Source organism: Saccharomyces mikatae (assembly GCF_947241705.1).
Source record: "Saccharomyces mikatae IFO 1815 strain IFO1815 genome assembly, chromosome: 11".
NCBI lineage: Eukaryota > Fungi > Ascomycota > Saccharomycetes > Saccharomycetales > Saccharomycetaceae > Saccharomyces > Saccharomyces mikatae.
The window spans coordinates 504508-523174 of NC_079266.1; the positions used below are offsets into that span (position 1 = coordinate 504508).

At 38.5% G+C, this 18667-nt stretch overlaps 8 protein-coding genes and 2 non-coding genes across 10 annotated transcripts; 5 read left to right on the top strand and 5 right to left on the bottom strand.

Annotated features, from left to right (window-relative positions):
* Nucleotides 1–37: 37 nt before the first annotated feature.
* GMH1 (Gmh1p) lies at nucleotides 38–859 on the top strand (the record flags this gene model as incomplete). Its single annotated transcript, XM_056223940.1, has 1 exon — nucleotides 38–859. The coding sequence occupies one exon, from the start codon at nucleotides 38–40 to the stop codon at nucleotides 857–859; it is 822 nt and encodes a 273-aa protein (XP_056077908.1).
* Nucleotides 860–1104: 245 nt separating this feature from the next.
* Nucleotides 1105–6144, bottom strand: SPO14 (phospholipase D; the record flags this gene model as incomplete). The annotated part of the gene is made up of 1 exon (XM_056223941.1): nucleotides 1105–6144. The coding sequence occupies one exon, from the start codon at nucleotides 6142–6144 to the stop codon at nucleotides 1105–1107; it is 5040 nt and encodes a 1679-aa protein (XP_056077909.1).
* A 510-nt stretch (nucleotides 6145–6654) lies between these two features.
* DAL80 (Dal80p) lies at nucleotides 6655–7464 on the top strand (the record flags this gene model as incomplete). Its single annotated transcript, XM_056223943.1, has 1 exon — nucleotides 6655–7464. One exon carries the CDS (start codon nucleotides 6655–6657, stop codon nucleotides 7462–7464), a length of 810 nt encoding a protein of 269 aa, XP_056077910.1.
* A 227-nt stretch (nucleotides 7465–7691) lies between these two features.
* On the top strand, nucleotides 7692–8306 carry DID2 (Did2p; the record flags this gene model as incomplete). The annotated part of the gene is made up of 1 exon (XM_056223944.1): nucleotides 7692–8306. One exon carries the CDS (start codon nucleotides 7692–7694, stop codon nucleotides 8304–8306), a length of 615 nt encoding a protein of 204 aa, XP_056077911.1.
* A 144-nt stretch (nucleotides 8307–8450) lies between these two features.
* Nucleotides 8451–10391, bottom strand: CAF4 (Caf4p; the record flags this gene model as incomplete). The annotated part of the gene is made up of 1 exon (XM_056223945.1): nucleotides 8451–10391. One exon carries the CDS (start codon nucleotides 10389–10391, stop codon nucleotides 8451–8453), a length of 1941 nt encoding a protein of 646 aa, XP_056077912.1.
* Nucleotides 10392–10632: 241 nt separating this feature from the next.
* SPC34 (Spc34p) lies at nucleotides 10633–11544 on the bottom strand (the record flags this gene model as incomplete). The annotated part of the gene is made up of 1 exon (XM_056223946.1): nucleotides 10633–11544. The coding sequence occupies one exon, from the start codon at nucleotides 11542–11544 to the stop codon at nucleotides 10633–10635; it is 912 nt and encodes a 303-aa protein (XP_056077913.1).
* A 196-nt stretch (nucleotides 11545–11740) lies between these two features.
* KAE1 (tRNA N6-adenosine threonylcarbamoyltransferase) lies at nucleotides 11741–12901 on the bottom strand (the record flags this gene model as incomplete). Its single annotated transcript, XM_056223947.1, has 1 exon — nucleotides 11741–12901. One exon carries the CDS (start codon nucleotides 12899–12901, stop codon nucleotides 11741–11743), a length of 1161 nt encoding a protein of 386 aa, XP_056077914.1.
* A 174-nt stretch (nucleotides 12902–13075) lies between these two features.
* On the bottom strand, nucleotides 13076–13147 carry Smki_11.trna14D. Its single transcript has one exon. It is a non-coding gene; the product is annotated as a tRNA-Asp (tRNA).
* A 2361-nt stretch (nucleotides 13148–15508) lies between these two features.
* GAP1 (amino acid permease GAP1) lies at nucleotides 15509–17317 on the top strand (the record flags this gene model as incomplete). Its single annotated transcript, XM_056223948.1, has 1 exon — nucleotides 15509–17317. One exon carries the CDS (start codon nucleotides 15509–15511, stop codon nucleotides 17315–17317), a length of 1809 nt encoding a protein of 602 aa, XP_056077915.1.
* Nucleotides 17318–18482: 1165 nt separating this feature from the next.
* On the top strand, nucleotides 18483–18555 carry Smki_11.trna15A. The gene has a single exon. It is a non-coding gene; the product is annotated as a tRNA-Ala (tRNA).
* Nucleotides 18556–18667: the final 112 nt, after the last annotated feature.

The window sequence follows — 18667 nt, forward strand, 5'->3', positions numbered from 1 at the left end:
TGCTGTTATTATCATTATTTAGTCTACGAGTTCATTGATGTCATATTTACCGACTTACACTAATGACTTGCAAGCTGGCCAGCAAGGCCGTAGGCAGCGTAGTAATGGTAATGAGAATGTTGAAGGGCAAGGTTATGGTCGACAATCTGTACCGATGGTAATCAAGAGGCTCTTTAAAACACCAAAGAATCTGGATCTCGAGACTGCCAGCTGGGAAATGTTCCATTTGATTTTCCATCCAAGAAAGGCTTATAGATCAATATATTATCAGCGACAGACGAAAAATCAGTGGGCAAGAGATGATCCCTCTTTTTTCATTTTTCAAATAGCATTAATATCATTAAGCTCCATTATCTGGTCGATTTATAACTCAAGCTTTAATAACGACAGTAATATGGGATTTTTCGGCATTATAGGCCATTTTTTCAAAAGTTTAGTAAAGATGGTTATTTTAGATTTCTTCATATTTGGATTTACAATGGCAACGATTTTTTACCTTTTGTTGAATAGATCACATTTTAAATTTAAATCGAGCCAAAACACCATAGTTGAATGGGCTTACTGTTTTGATGTTCATTGTAATTCATTTTTAATAATCTTACTGTGCCTGTACTTCATTCAGTTTTTATTGTTACCCATAATCAATCTACAGAATTGGATTTCTCTACTCATTGGTAATTCTTTATATTGCTTTGCCATCGGTCATTATTTTATTTTGACGTTTTACGGTTATAACCAGCTTCCCTTCTTAAAAAATTTGAACTTTATACTTTTACCAACATTAGGACTGTCAATAATTTACCTAATTAGTTTATTTGGCATCGACTTATCCAAAAAATTGAGTTTCTATAATTACTAAGTAATAAAGACCAGAAAGAGAAAGTATTATATTCTTTTGATATAAAGTACATAATGATATTGTTATATAAACTTTTTCTTCTAAGTATGAAAATGCAATTAGTGATTAAAAAAGGTAATGATGTTTTTAACAAAAGAATGTATCGTGAAAGAGCCGGTTTTATACCAATATTGAATCCTTTTGGTATATTAAAAGATATACGTTGAAATAAAGGGGAAAGACGCCTGCTCGCTTTGATAGTTTCCTCAATTGTAGATTTCCATTGGTGAAAGCCTATCCGAGTTAAAAATCCAATTTCTACTCTCAACTTCTTTGGCTAACCATTCGGTGGGGAAAATGACCAAATGACCATGGATTCGTTCCAAGATCCTTTGTGCCGTATGTTTGTCAAAAACCTTTTGATTGAACCCATACAGCAAACTGCCAGATAACTTCATCCTTAATTCAGCAGCTTTTCTCATTTTTTCCTTTTCCCTCTCCTTATCTACAATACGCGTAGTCGTAGAATTGATATTTTCAGCTTCTAAGTTGATCAACTTATCTTGGTTTATTTGAAATTCCTGTTCTAATTCGGTGAATTCTCCGTATTCTTTCCAATTCTGTACAGCATTATCAGGTTGACAATGAAATACTAATTTGTAAAGTAACGTATTTCTCAATGCAATAGTAAACCAAAGTCCTTCAGAAAAAGAAGAAATTAAAGGGTCCTCGAAGGAATAGGGATCGATGAAGTTCAGTTTAAGTAATTCTTTTTTCTTTGCATCATCAATTTCACCATTGTTGAAGTTGGTGATCTTGGGAATGATCTGCGAAAGTAGATCATCTAGTGAACTATCGTCCAATTCCTGGTTTTTTAAGATGTCTTCGTGTAATCTATGGAATTCATCAGATTCGCTATTCTGATCAACATTGGTGCTTTCTCCTTCATTCTTCTTTTCATTCAATGGTAAACTATTAGATCCATGTTTAGTACTCTCTGTACTTGAACTCATATCTCTTCTCATGTCTTTAATTTTTTTTAATCGCTGTAATTTTTTTTCGTCAAGTTTGTGAGATAAATATTGCAGATAACATATCCTTTTTAGCATACTCCATTTGTTTCTATTTGTAACGGTTTTATCTGTGAGATACATTTCCAGGTCTTTCTCATCGGGCAAATAATTCGAAAACCCTTCCGGAATCCTGGATTTTATTTCTTCTTTATCATCGAGAACTTTTGAGGACATTGATTTCAACGCCCATTCCTTTAACTGTTCAGTTACGTCAGCTTTATGTTTTTTATTGGCTTCTTTTTTCCAACCATCGGGGCCATAGCCGTCAACTTCTTTTTTGTGTTCGTCATTCTTTCTTAATCTTGGATCTGTACTTAAAACTTTATGATCTCTTATACCGATGTTTTCAACGCCTGCTCTGTGGTTAAATGTTAGCCCTAATGATGCAAAGTCGTGTTTAGGCAATGGCATTTTCTTGCGGGATGAATGTCCATTATTCGCGGAATTAAAGAACTTATCATACACGTTTTCGTTTTCTCTTCCTGCTTCCTTTTCCTTTATGCCATACTGAGTGCTTTTATTATTGGTACTGCTTCCATGAATATTTCGCCACTGGGAACTGAATTTACAACCGAATATTTCACGATAACCCAATTCAATCATAGCAGAATCGAGCATTTCCTGTTTACTCCAATTGGTACTAGTATCGCCATTATTACGTAAGGTATGGAGCGTTTCGTAGTTCCTCATAGCAACTTTTTCAAACCTTTCGAATTTCTTTTCAACAAATTCAACAAGATCCACATCACAACCTAAATGCTCTCTCATTAGTCGTTGCCTTAGTTCCCATGGGAATCTTCCCGCATAATACTCGTCACCATTCATCTTGGTCTTTACCAAGTCGGTATCTCTGATAAAAATTGCCACTTCGCTATCTCTATTACCCAGCTGCGATCTTTCGTTGATATTAGCAGAACCTATAATACATCTCCTGTCATCAGCGATCATAATTTTAGCGTGAACGTAAAGTTGTTCAGTAATCAACTTTTCATTTGGCGCAAAAGTTGACCATTTTCTCAGTGAAAAAAATTGAATATACTGGGCCGGATCAATATTCAACTTTTTCAGTTTACTAAAGATAGAATGTTCACCTCTTGAAATCGATTGATACTGAAATTGCATGATTAAACGAAGACTGGAAGCTTCTGCAGTATCTACTGGAGAATCAAACCCAGGCATTAGCGGGATAAGAATGAAGGCTTTCCAGGGTTTTTTTTCCTGATCAGCCTTAACAATCCTATCAACAAGAGCATCGCCAATTTTATTCACTACACAAGTTCCGTTCCAGACAGTTGATGTGATGAAAAATTGGTTTTCAATATAGATAAAGTGTTCACTTTGTTCAATCAACTTCAAGTAAGCATTCTGAATGGAACATTCAGTTTCCTTTAAGCCAAGTGACCAATTCCCTGCACTTCTGAGTATTTGAGTTTCACAAGTAGACTTTTCGCGTAAAATTTCAAACATCGGCAAGCTCTTTAGTTCTTCGGCGGTTAAATCAGAAGGTGGAGTCAGTAATGGAGTTAGTCTACTAGGTCTCTTGGCTCTTAATAGATAATTCCATCTCTGGACAAAATGCCGAGCTAAGTCCCTTGCCGGCTCACCCAAAGTCATCATTTGCACATCATGCCATGGCATCCTTGGAATAACTTTTCTATCATACATTGATTCGAATGGTTTATCCAAATCATGGAAATCGGCGATCCTAGCGTTTGAATAATCCTTACCAGGATAGTTTTGATCTAGTAAAGACTCTGCATCATCTCGAAGTACATGCTCAAAAGTATCATATCTACCATAACATAGATCAGTACCACCGATAAATGCAAACGTTTCATCAATGACAACAAATTTTTCGTGATGCGCCCAAAAATACGTATTCTGTAACCATTGGTTAGGTGATCTTATTATATGTATATTCGGATGTAAACTTAACATAGAGTGTTTAGTCCAAAGACTGTCAGTCCCAACAATATTCCCCACATTTCTATAAATCACAATAAAAATCTTGACGCCTTTTTCGGCACAATCTTTCAACATACGATCAATTCTGAAGCCCTGATTGCCTTTCACAGGGCGTCGCAAGTATAATTCGGGCGACAACCACCAGTCATGGATATATATGACATCCTTTGCCATTAAGAGAGCTTCGCTTAATGACCAAAAGTAATCACGCCCATCCACCAGAAATTTACAAAAAGAATTCTTTCTGACGGGTGCAAAACTGCCAAATCTATTTGGTCTTGACCAAGAGGTAGAAGTGGACATTTTGATAATTGAACTCATCCATTGCTTCAATGAATTCTCAGATTTGCAAATAATTTTCAATTTTCTTTCACTATTCTCCAAAGTTAACAATAATAGTTTTGAAGATATATTTGATTTTTTTTGGTGCGGTTTCGAACGCTCATTCCTATCAGTGGTATCATTAGTCTGGTTTCCGACAGCAAATTCGTCATTTATTTCCAAGTTTGGATCGTGAATGATCCAATTTATTTCATTTTCGTTATCGAGAATATTATTCTTATTTCCGGAAAACCTAACCTTAAATTTCCAGTCTATCAAGAATACGTCTAGGGGGGTTGTCGAAGAGAGATCAGACACATAAGTAAGGTAAGAATTTCTAACCAAAAACCACTTCGTCGTATGTCGATCAATCATATCTTTAAACGCATGTTTACCGAAATGAGAGACTCTCCAACCTTGATCCTTTGCGGTAGATCTAATGACTAAATAACCCTGCTTGCCCTTGAATCCGTTTTCACGACTTAGTAAGTTTCCTAAAGGAGATAACTCATAGAATTCAAACAATCTATTGGCATGAGGTCTCAAGCACAGCGCAATGTTCAGCAGTCTCAAATATCTTTCTAATCTTAAATGAATTGGTTGAGAGAAATCATCAGGTTCGTCAATCAAGTCTTGTAAATGTTTCATCTTTACATTATTGATGTTAAATTCAGAAATTTCAGAAGATGATAAAGTTTCCAAAGATGTAATATTGCTGCCATTGTCGCTACCACTGTTTGCCGATATATGACGAGCTGAAGCCGAAGACGGTGGTTTGTTTTCCGCTTTTCTCTCGAGCATATTTTTCTCTTTAACCATTTCTTTATAATGGGGGAAGTGCGGAAGTTGTAACGAATGATATCTGTTGTTATCGCTGTAAAGCTTGCTTATAGTGAGTTGTTGAAATGCAACGATTTTCAACTTGTGATGTAGCGATCTGATGTCTTTATAGCTTCTTATAATAGACCATTTGAGTCTGCTTTCATCAATTCCATATTCCAAGTGTATTTTAAATAAAGAATTTTCGTTCCTTCCGTACATGAATTCGGCTACATTAGAAGAAATGCTTATGATGCTGGATCTCCTTGGAAGAGAAGGTCTTCTGTCCGAGTTGATACTAGTATTGTTGTTGTTACTGTGATGGTTCTGGTTACTATTGGTGATATCCAAAATGTTGTTGTCACTTTTCAAAGGGGATACCCTTACATTTAGTTTAGCTAATAGCAAAGGTGCCCTCCTCTTACCATGTTCATCCCTTAGAAATTGTGTGCTTGCGAATAATGAGGCCGGGCATCCTGACAATAACGAATCCAATAAATCGGAGGCTAGTCTTTGTGTGTACAGATCTTCTTCTTTAACCTGTTGATGCTGGTGCTGGTTGTGGCGGTGGCCGTTTACAGCCGGTGTGGTAGTATTCACGCTGGATTTTAATCTACCAATTGCTGAGATCTTTTTAAAGGCATGACCAAACTCTTTCTTCCAGCCATTAAACTGCTGTTGGGTGTAAGCTGCCGAAGAGGAAGGCCTTTGAGGATTTTTTGCCTCCTCTCTTTTAAAATTCCGCTTAGAATGAATGTTATTGTTACTGCCGTGGATATTGTTATTTAGCCGGTAGATATTTTCCTCAGTAGATCTCCGGTAAGGCTCATGTTCATTAGACAGAATAATGTGGTCCAATGAGTGATTTGGTGATACGTCGCTTAAATTTCTATCTACAAACGATTTAGGTAACGCGTGTTTCTTCTCAGTCTCCTTGTCGTTGGGGATTCTTCGCTTTTCTCTTTGCAAGCTGCTGGTCAGGTTATTGTTCTCAGGCAATTGCCTCAACACATCTTTGTCCCCTAACTGGTCTGCTCTTGCCTGTATTCCATCTACTTCTTCAACCATCGACCCATCTGTCTCAGGTGGGGCAAAGTGAGTTCCAGACGCTGTTGACACACTGGACATCACGCTTGTTTATGTCTGTCTTTTCTTTCTAAATGCGTGCCTCTCAAATGCCTCGTGTAGATCAACAATAACCGATTCAGCCTTTATTGTTCTGCGGACGTCCCACTAGGTCTTTTCCTAAGGCGTCTTTCATTATTATGTTTGTGTCTTTTGTTCAACCCACAGGGCTGTAGCAATCTTCACCCGTTTTGTCGTTGATAACGAGTTTTCACCTTATCGCTTATCACTAGTGCTAATCAAATAGCAAAGAACGCTTCATAGAGACCGATTATGAGCTTATCTCGCTGCATTGTGGCGGCATCCCTGTACAGTAATCAGGAACTGTTGCTTAGTATATATACATCTAGCGTCAGCTTGCATTTGAACGTATTTAGAATTGTTGTTATTATCATTTTTTTCATAACTATTCCTTTAAGGACTATAGTAAGTTTGTAGTACTGAGCGGACTATTATTTATTTACCGTCATACTATATTATATTCTATTATACTATTCTATTATATACAGAAGGATGGTGCTTAATGATTCGTTAAAACCGCCCTCGCCTACAATTTCTACTGCCACTGGTGTAGATGATTGTAACGGAGAGGACCAACCCACGTGCCAGAATTGCTTTACCGTTAAAACCCCTCTCTGGAGAAGGGATGAACATGGTACTGTTCTCTGTAATGCATGCGGTCTTTTTCTGAAATTGCATGGGCAGCCAAGGCCTATCAGTTTGAAGACTGACACAATTAAGTCAAGAAACAGAAAAAAACTGAATAACAACAACGCCAACACTAATTCTAACGCCCATAATAACGACCCTAATAAAATTTTTAAAAGAAAGAAGAGACTGCTTACAACTACTGGTGGTTCCTTGCCCACCAATAACTCGAAGGTTTCTGTTCTGGAAAAATTCATGGTGAGCGGATCCATTAAACCACTGTTGAAACCGAAGGAAACACTTCCCACATCAAAGGAATGTCCTTCGCAACGAGGAAAATTCTCTCTGGACCCCAGTGATCCCAATGCGAAGAACTATCTCTATCAGATCAACGGATCAGATATATACACGTCGAATATAGAATTAACTAGGCTGCCCACTTTGTCGACGTTATTAGAGCCCTCACCTTTCTCAGATTTGGCCGTTCCGGAAATAGAATTGACCTATAAACTTCATAACGAGGAAGAAGTTATCAAGTTGAAAACTAAGATAAGCGAGTTGGAGCTGGTGACGGACCTATACAAAAAGCACATATTCCAATTGAACGAAAAATGCAAGCAACTTGAAGTGGAACTACACTCTAGAGGTTCAATACAATCTCACCCGCAGCACTGATAAATACTATAGCGTTTCATACAGTATACTATAGCAGAAAGTAGTTTATATAAAGCACTAAGATTTACTGACACTTATTTTCAATAAACGGGTAACGCGCTACCTTTTGTCTTACTCTTAGGAGGTTTACTCCTAAAGAAACGATAAGAATAAAATCAAATTCATGTAAAACAGAGAATGAAGGTTGATTACTTCAAACTTGAGTCAATTCTGATATCCACGAGAAAATGTCACGTAATTCTGCAGCGGGTTTGGAGAACACTCTTTTCCAACTAAAGTTTACCTCGAAACAACTTCAAAAGCAAGCAAATAAAGCCTCAAAGGAGGAAAAACAAGAAACCAACAAGCTCAAGCGTGCTCTCAATGAAAATGAAGAGATATCTCGTATATATGCATCCAACGCCATAAGAAAGAAAAATGAACGACTACAACTACTGAAGTTGGCATCCAGAGTGGATTCAGTCGCGTCAAGAGTGCAGACTGCTGTCACAATGAGGCAGGTGTCCACGTCCATGGGACAAGTTTGCAAGGGCATGGATAGGGCGTTGCAAAATATGAATCTGCAACAAATAACCATGATAATGGATAAGTTTGAACAGCAGTTCGAAGACTTGGATACCAGTGTTAACGTATATGAAGATATGGGCGTGAATTCGGACGCCATGCTAGTGGATAATGACAAGGTAGATGAACTTATGAGCAAGGTGGCTGATGAAAACGGCATGGAATTGAAGCAAAGTGCAAAATTGGATAATGTTCCAGAAATAAAAGCAAATGAGGTTAGTGTTGACGACGAAAAGGAAGATAAACTGGCACAAAGGCTGAGAGCGTTGAGAGGTTGAAAACTTGTCATCAGTTCATGCACACATCCCGCCCTCATGTTTCTGCTACATTATGTATGTATATTTATGTACGTTGTACACAAATTGTATACTAAAAACGATAAAAAAGTAACTTTCATCACATGTCAAAACTCCTTTCTTCTCTTAAATTGTCCATACGTTGATGTCTCCGTTATTGTGCCCGTTGGTGAGGAATCCGTCTTTATATTTAACAATAGCAATTCTTCTACTCCGCTCGTCCCCGTTTAGTGATTGTGGCGGTTCAGGAGTCATCCAGTGTTCATCGAGTTCCATGTTGAAGACATTGACTCCTCTCTCGTTTGCACCCACAGCAATTAGCTTGTCGTCGAAATCTAAGGAGGTTACGGGTAAATCATACGCGATGACATCGACAACTGAGCTTGTCCTTAGATCCCAAATTCTTACACTATTGTCCATAGAGCCTGTGACTAGTTTCTCAGAATCAAACTTCAAACTTGTAATTCCATCGGTATGCCCTCGTAGTAACCTTACCGGTTTTCCAACTCTCAAATCCCATAATCTCACAATGCCGTCCTTTGTCCCTGTTGCTAATGCAGATTTGTAACATTGGAGTGCCCCTATCATCGGTGCATCTGTATCAAGTAAACGTGTACTGTAGTTTGAAGAAGGTGCAGATATTCTACTGTCGTTATGTGTAGGTGCAAAAATTAAATCTAGTTGTTGAATACATTTGCCTGTGGCCATGTCCCAGTGGAGAATTTTTTTGTCCTTGGATCCGCTGATTAAAGCTTCTGAATCAAAAGAAAGAGCTGTAATTTCGTCATCGTGTATTTCAAAGTTATGAATACATGGCGTGGGATTCTGTTCCATGTTTTGTTTCAAGGGAGTATGATCCAAATAAAGCTCTTTACTTAGGTTCAAGTCCCACAGTTTCAAAGTGGCATCTTTACTTCCCGTAATCAACATATTGTGGTTTGCCGCATCCAACTGCATACAGTTAACTGTCGCTAAATGGCCAGGCAGCTCTCCAACTTGCCCCCCACTCTTTAAATCCCAGACTTTTACTATACGATCCTGGTAACTTGATGAGCACAGGGTCCCCCAGGGAATATCAAAATCTAATGCGGTTATGCTATTTCCATGTTCACCATGGGGTATTGTCATCCTGAAAGCCACAGAATTTCGGCTATGGGTGTCTGTGGTGATATTCACTCTCTTGTTTTTGAGTTGGTTTTCCTTATGGGGCCTCTTGTTGAAACTTTTCAATCTTTTATCGTCATTTTCATCATCATCGTGTAGCGACGATAGGAGTCCTTCATTTGGTGCAGAGAGTGAGGTTTTCGATAATGATTCTTCTTCCGATTTCCTTTGTACATTCTCTTCGTAATCAGCTTCCAAACTATATTCCTTGATGAAATTTATTCTGTCTTTTATTAATGTTATATCACTCTCAAAATTGGTGAACTTACTATCGATATATTTAACCTTTTCAAGGATCCTTAATTTTCTGGATCTCAGCTCATTGATCATGGAATCTAATCTGACTAACTCGTCCATTTCTAATTTTTTCCTAATGGAGAGATTTTCCATATTAATTTTCACATCCTGGAGTAGCCGTGTTAAGTCATTGCTAGAATATGTTTTATTCACAAAATCATTATTGATATCTCGTGGCAGAATATATTTCTTCTCACTGTTACCTATATTTTTTTCTGTATCATCCAAAAGTAGTCCCTGTTGGACAATGGAAATGGTGGCTTCAAATCCTTCGAATAAAGAAGGCAAATTCTTTTCAGCGGCACCGATGGGTAGTGGGTATCGTTGCCTATCCAAATAGGTGAGTATTCTGAAAGTTGTTGCAGAGTCTGCATAACTGTTTCGAAAAAAAAAACCTCCTATCTCGTTTTTTTGGAGATGTTCCAGGCTGCTGGGCCAAGTAGCTTTTCTAAACAGTAATAGTTTGCCAAGATATTGGTAGATCGGGTCCGTTATGTATCTTCGGAATCGTTGTTGTCCTAATATAGCGTGTGGTAGCCTATTGAATATAATGTCAATGGGTTTGTTCACCAAAGAACTCCCCCTCTTCGCATTATCTGAATCCATATAGAGACACTTACTTTTGTCCTTGTTCGTCGGCAATCTTAATATCATCTATTGTTAACTTTTTTTCAAGATCGACTTTTTTTTCATTGCTACGAAGAAAGTTTATATGGGAAGAATAATGATACATGCTTTTACAAAAGACTGGCCCACGGTACATCCGCTCAATTAGCTTTATATGTCAAGATACTCGCTCTTATATATATATATATTTGCAAGTATCAATGCGTGAGAAACCAAGTATTTATTCTTGAGTAGAAGTGGTATCTTGCTCTTGCAAGTCTGCTATGTCCATTTCCAGCCGCCTAATTTCATCTTTTTCCTTGCGAATAATCCTGGCAACATCATGAGAAGAGGAAGGATGATATTTTGACATAGTCTTTAAGCGATCATCTTGAAGCCGAACCTCTTTCTTAATGAACCGCAACTTCGAAGATAATTGCTCGTAATTATGGTACAATTGGTCGTAATCCTGCTTGAACTCTGTTAGTGGCCATAAGTCTGTTACTTCTGCCATAACCTTTAGGATTAAATCGGTGGGGAAATCCTCAACAAATATGGTTTTCCTCCTTTGGTTATTGGTTTCTCCTTCCATAAGCACGCTCCCATTTTCCAAGGCATATAAGAGTCGTTGAATTTGTGGGTCATCCTTGAACACGGCAGATAACGCCTTGAAGGTACCTGAGCTTGAATTCGAAATGACCGAGGACCCTATAATATCTGTATCAAAAATAAAGTTATTTAAACCATTGCCACCTGTAGCCATAGTTTTCCTCCTTTTATTGCTCAAATCCAAGCGGTCTTTATTCAAGTATACTTCTTTCGGTACATGAATAATTGGTTTTTCTCCTGGTCTACCTAACCTTCTATTTCTTTTCATATCCACATCTCTTTTGTTCACATAATCAAATACACCCTCCTTACCATCTCTACGTGAGACGGACTGTTTCTCAGGGTCTACTTTAAACAGGAGGTACGCCTCGTCGTGGTTGCAGTCTTTAATTAGTCTAGTAATGTCTTTCCTAATGCTTGCTTTGTTGCTAGTTCCCTGTAAGATGGCATTATGAAAAATTCCCGGTGGCTTGAAGTAGAGCGTAGACATGGACTCCACTGCCCTCTCAATATCATCTATACATCTATCCAGACTTTCTGCCATTTTTAAGCTGCTTCTTCTTATCTGGTGGTATGATTGTACTTTCATTATTGTGTTTATGAATCAAAGAATCATTTTCAATTCTTTCTTAGTTATTTTCGCGCTTCAAAAACAGATACATACACAACTGTACTGAAAACACATATATATATATATACATTCACAGTTTCCCTCAGAATTTGAGTTTAAGTGGAGATTGCTAATCACGCCAGGCTGCATATACCTCATCAGTTCTGAATTTCTGTGTAACGATGGTTTCAGAAAATTCTTTCACAATGCCGCCCATTCTATACTCTAGTAGCCCTGCTTGCGCAATCATGACTCCATTATCAATACAAAACCTGTTATCCGTAGCATGCACCTGTCCATTGGCCCTGTCTTTACACATTTGGGCCATCATTTCTTGTAGTCGCACATTGCAACCTACACCGCCAACGATCAAAACCTGATTGGAGTTGACGTGAGCCATGGCTCTTTCTGTTATCTCAACAAGCATAGCAAACAAGTTCTCTTGGAGGGAATAACAAAGATCCTCCACAGTTACCCTTTGCTCACCTGTTTTCTTGTCGAATAAGGTCTTGTTTTTCTTGTTGCCCTTAAACAGATCTTTCGCCAGCAAATCGATGGAAGCCAGGATACCACTCATCGAAAGGTCCATTCCCTTCACTGTGTATGGAAGTTCCACCAGGTTGTCCTTGTGAGGAGCCTTTTCAGCCAATTGCTCGATGTTGTATCCTGGTGAGGGCTCATTAGGTATCTTCAGAGTCCTCGCAAATCTATCAAGGCAGTTGCCGATAGCAATATCAAGCGTTTCACCAAAGATTCTGTAACGTTTCTCAGAGTATGCAATAACCTGTGTATTACCTCCACTTACGTATAGTACCACAGGGTTCTTGGCTTTGGTGATTTCCCTTCCCATTTCGATGTGGCCTATGCAGTGGTTTACCCCCACTAGGGGCACGTCCCACAGCAACGAACATGTTCTGGCAGCAATGACAACTGAATGTAGAGGCGCACCCATCCCGGGGCCCCTAGTGAAGCAGATCACATCGAGGTCTAATGCCGGGTCTTTGATGTTAGCTTCTGCCAACGCTTGTTTGATTAGCCTTACACACCAATTTCTGTGATGTCTCGCTGTATCACGAGGTAAAAATCCCTCCCCGGGAGGAGTCACATATGTGTCTCTGATATTAGAAAGCATCTCCGCCTCACAGTCATATGACAGATCGCTGTTGAAATGCTTAGGCAGAAGCGGATGCTTAACTATACCCACGCCCAGTTTATTTGCGGACCCTTCAAGTCCGAGCGCAATATAGTAGTTCCTGTTATTTTTTGGTGGGATAGTGTTCAAGTTGACCATTTTACTCTTGAGCGCATTAGAATGAATCATGGAAATTGGTCTTACCAATAAGGTACATTGATATATTCATCGCTGGATGATGCTAAAATGGGTACTCTCGAACTCATTAGTATGGAGACTCTCGTCACCCGTGTTGGGTGATATCAAAAATCGAAGAGCGAAAAAGCAAAAAATCTCCGCGACGGGGAATTGAACCCCGATCTGGCACGCGACAAGCGCCCATTCTGACCATTAAACTATCACGGAATATCTTTTGATGACAATGTTGTATTACGGGCTCGAGTAATACCGGGATGTCTTGACAATCCTAATATACTATCTTAGGGAAGTAACTTATTGTCAAAACGACTTATCAACTTAATTCACGGGATGTTACTTATCCTATATATTATATAAGATATAGTTTATACTAAATAGTGGAAGCGCGGAATCTCGGATCTAACTAATTGTTCAGGTATTTATACATTTGATTAGTTCAGCTCGGAAAAGCAGAGTTTTACCTTATGTTGTTCAATCTGTTCGTTTCGTTATAAGATTGTTTCATATGTGTTTTATGAACGTTTAGAATGATGTATTGTCATACTGACGTATCTCATCTTAAGATACAACAGACAAGATTTATCTAGCAGGCCTACTTATGCAAGCTTCTCTTTTTATATCTCTAGTCTCGTATTGTAGTTTCTTAGGACACTACCATTTGTATCACGGCTCTAGACCGTGTGTCCTTCATTTTCTCCAGAAGTAGCTAGCGAAATACTTGAGTGATTGCTCGTCTTTCATGTTGGAATAAGTGATTACTACCATACATTTATTCATATAAATTGTTGTAGTTGATGACGAACATTCTTTTACATGATACGAATAATGGTAGGTAAATGAATGCTAACATTCTTATGGTGATACCAGTTAAATTGGAGCAGGCAAATTTTAATTATAGAATTTACTGCAGTAATAAGGTAATCTATTAATTGTCCAGAACTTAGTATATAAGAAGATAAGATATAACCAAAATCTTATCATCAATTCTTTAAGTTACGGCGGTACCATTGGTGTTAAAATAACCAATCGGCGTGTGTTTTATACACCTTTCTTATATAAACTTAAAAAAGAATGACTTATTCTTAATTACTACAACTTACTAAACAGCTGATTATCAACAGTATGACATCCAGTTCCAATCATGGCAGATGATGTCAGGAGTGGTGCCCATCACTACTTTAAACAAGATACAAGTAACTGCGTAAAGGGAATCGCCACCGACATCAGACCTGAAAGAATACTCTGTTGGAATAAGAACCAAATATTGTCTATCGATTATTACTAGCCTTTAGCATATATATGATGCAGATGTAGCTATACCAGAGACAGAGTCTAACAGGTAATCGATGAATTCTTTTATATATTATAAAGCAGTATCAAGTCTAATGCCTAAGAGAACGGTTAGTAGCACACTATTTTGGGCAAGATTCCAGTATCGTCTATTGACTAGTAATCAGGATACTAATGTACTATTATATATGGCGTTCGAAAATGAAATATTTGGTCAGAAAAAGCTGCAGCTTATTACTGTTGGACATAATACAGGAAAAACAACCACTATTCAAACTAGAGACTCATTTCATTGCCCAGCTGGAAGATATTCGATGTAGCTGCGGGTAAACTGTCATACTTACCCTGTGCGGCTGCATTACTGCACAATTAACCTAGGAAACTTGATTAGATTAATTACGCATAGCTTTCTGTCTCTTTGCCGTTCGAAACCAAGATTTAACACTATCAAACATTATCAGCTCATGTCTACTCCATCAAATGTCGCACTCCTGTTTACGTAACCTACAACAATAGATTAGCCTTGAAATAAGTGTGACAAGAACAATATGCCGTACCTCTATCGGATGCGCTATGAGTATGCTGTGTAAATCGACCTGACATTAGGCAAAAGGAGAATACGGACCTGTGTTGTCTCCTTCAGCGACAAACTTTCATTCCACTGGTCCGCTGATTAATTTTCACTGATCCTATGGGAATCATGGTTGTCTTTTTTGTCATGATAGTTGTCTTTAGACACTTTTTTTTCCTTCAGCCGATCTCTTATCTGCCCAGTATTGCCGTAATCAGTGACTATGACTCCTGGTGAAAGCTCTTTGGTGCCGTACCGCTATCAGGCAGCATCACTAATCTACACCATTAACTGTTGGTAGCAACATCGCATTGCCCATATCCCTCGAGTAAGATAAGCGGGTACTTGATCCGGTAGTTGATAAGATTTTTAGTATAATGCCCAGTATGTATTCTTTCAATTATGTCCGATTAGCTTATATCCTGGAGTAACCGGCAATCCACCTCCTTATAGTAGATTAAATATGATAAGCTCAAAGTTGGGGTAGCATCATTCTTACCATTCAATTTCTGCCTTCGATGTGACATATAAAGCTGAAAGTGAAACTTGAGCAGGTTGATATTCATGTTTTCATGGTTGCTTATTTAAGTCAGTTTTCACTTCGTTGTATTGAAAACCTTCTGTTCTTCTTGTCCTCAGTAAAAGCAAAGTAAAATAGAATAGATTAAAAAAAAGTAGTATTACTAATAAAACAAGGGTATATAAAAATGAGTAATACTTCATCGTACGAGAAGAATAATCCAGAAAATTTGAAGTACAATGGTATTACCATAGATTCTGAATTTTTAACTCAGGAACCAATAACCATTCCTTCAAATGGGTCCGCAGCTTCCGCAGAGGAAGCAGGTTCAGGATCTAAGTGGCAGGATTTTAAAGATTCGTTTAAGAGGGTAGAACCTATTGCTGTTGATCCTAATCTTACGGAGGCTGAAAAGGTGGCAATTGTCACTGCACAAACTCCATTGAAGCACCACTTGAAAAATAGACATTTGCAAATGATTGCCATCGGTGGTGCCATCGGTACTGGTCTGCTGGTTGGGTCAGGTACCGCGCTAAGAACAGGTGGTCCCGCCTCTCTGTTGATTGGATGGGGGTCTACAGGTACCATGATTTACGCTATGGTTATGGCTCTGGGTGAGTTAGCTGTGATTTTCCCGATTTCCGGTGGGTTTACAACGTATGCTACTAGATTTATTGATGAATCCTTTGGTTATGCTAATAACTTCAATTATATGTTACAATGGTTGGTTGTGCTGCCCTTGGAAATTGTTTCTGCATCCATTACTGTAAATTTCTGGGGTACGGATCCAAAATATAGAGATGGGTTTGTCGCACTCTTTTGGGTGGTAATTGTTATTATCAATATGTTTGGTGTGAAAGGTTATGGTGAAGCAGAATTTGTTTTTTCATTCATTAAGGTCATCACTGTGGTAGGGTTCATTATTTTAGGTATTATTCTAAATTGTGGTGGTGGGCCAGAAGGTGGTTATATTGGTGGTAAGTACTGGCATGATCCTGGTGCCTTTGCTGGTGACACCCCTGGTGCTAAATTTAAAGGTGTTTGTTCCGTTTTCGTTACTTCTGCCTTTTCTTTTGCTGGTTCAGAATTGGTTGGTCTTGCCGCCAGTGAATCTGTAGAACCAAGAAAATCCGTTCCTAAGGCTGCTAAGCAAGTTTTCTGGAGAATCACCTTATTTTATATTCTGTCACTATTAATGATCGGTCTTCTTGTCCCATACAACGATAAAAATTTGATCGGCGCCTCTTCTGTGGATGCTGCTGCTTCACCTTTCGTCATCGCAATTAAAACTCACGGTATTAAAGGTTTGCCAAGTGTTGTTAACGTGGTTATCCTAATTGCTGTGTTATCTGTTGGTAATTCTGCCATATATGCATGCTCCAGAACAATGGTTGCTCTAGCTGAACAACGATTCCTACCACAAATCTTCGCCTATGTCGACCGTAAGGGTAGACCATTAGTAGGGATTGGCGTTACCTCTGCATTCGGTCTTATTGCGTTTGTCGCCGCCTCTAAAAAGGAAGGCGACGTCTTCAACTGGTTACTTGCCTTATCTGGGTTGTCATCCCTTTTCACATGGGGTGGTATTTGTATTTGTCACATCCGTTTCAGAAAGGCGTTGACCGCCCAAGGTAGAGACCTGGATGAGCTGTCTTTCAAATCTCCTACAGGTGTTTGGGGGTCCTACTGGGGTTTGTTTATGGTTGTTATTATGTTCATTGCCCAATTCTACGTTGCTTTATTCCCCGTAGGTGGTTCTCCAAGCGCAGAGGGTTTCTTTGAAGCTTATCTGTCCTTCCCACTTGTCATGGCTATGTATATCGGACACAAAATCTACAAGAGAAACTGGAAGTTTTTCATTCCCGCAGAAGAAATGGACATTGATACTGGTAGAAGGGAAGTCGATTTGGAGCTGTTAAAACAAGAAATTGCAGAAGAAAAGGCAATTATGGCCACCAAACCAAGATGGTACAGAATCTGGAATTTCTGGTGTTGATCAAGGCCGGTACAACGACTTTATATTTCTTAAATAATTAAAACTAGAGAACAAACGGGAAACTGTGTATGAACTTGATGCCCCAAAGAAAAAAAAGACTTCATTAATGAAGCATACTTTACTATCTCTTTTTTTACGTTGTCTAGTATTTATTCATGTTTCTTCGGTAAAAATAGCAATTTGGAAAAAAGCCGAGGTGATTTCTTAGAGAGTTTTTTTTAATAACAAACCAATTGATTAATACAATTTCTCGGCTTTCGGCTTGATCTCTCGATGCTTTTCTTTGATTAATTTGGTACCAGTTTTGTTTTAATCTCAAAGTGTCCCCTCTTCCCCTTCTGCGCTTATTAAAACTTGAGGATCCGGAGTTTCCTTTTTGACTCGTCACCCCGATAATTAAGCTTTGGAGTTTCACTGCTTTCAGGCATTTTCCTTTAATCAGAGAAAGTTATAGTGCAATTACAAAAAAAAAAGCTAAATCATAATAAACTTTTTATTGCGGCTTCGCCCTTTTCCTTATAGGGAAATCTGCTCTAATGATCTGGATGTAAGCATTTAACATTAGCAATTACAAAGGGGTGAACGGAGAAAGGGGTGATTGAACAACCGAAAGAGGTTGGAGGATTAGGAACGGCAGGTTAAAACGTCAGATAATTTCTCCAGCTCCGTTTGATGTTATGCCACATTCTTGGTATGGCTGTACAATTTCCAATGGTAAAGTTCTTTTTGAATTGTCGAACTTGTTGGAAAATGGACCAACTATGGTCTACTGATTACTGACTAGTATCCATATTATTTTCATGAGAGGAGAGACACAAGGATTGACAATGAATAAAAAGAAGAAATAAGCATATTATTATGTAGAATTATTGATCAAATTATGTGGATTCCTATATTCTCAAGGAGAATTTCTAGTATATTACGTCCCCTCAACAATATTGCCTTTATCAACAGTATGGAACTTCCCAATCTCTCATCAGCATATATGAATATGTTTCCTTAATACGGGGCTAACATTCAGTTTGTTATTATTACTGCATTGAGTAGAGAGTCTAAGTTCGTTTCAAGCGGGGTTAGCGATTACGCTTTTGAGTAATTGCTAATGTTTCATCTACAACATAGTCGTTACTACTAACGCGTCCTACACAACTTCAACATAGATATCGGGCGTGTGGCGTAGTCGGTAGCGCGCTCCCTTAGCATGGGAGAGGTCTCCGGTTCGATTCCGGACTCGTCCACAAGTTTTGTTTTTTTACGCTTTCTATTCTCCCGAGTATAAACTCTATTCTAATTTTTTCTTTGCCTTTTCTCCCATATTTTTTTTGAACTAAAGCCAAAACCAAAAGAGAG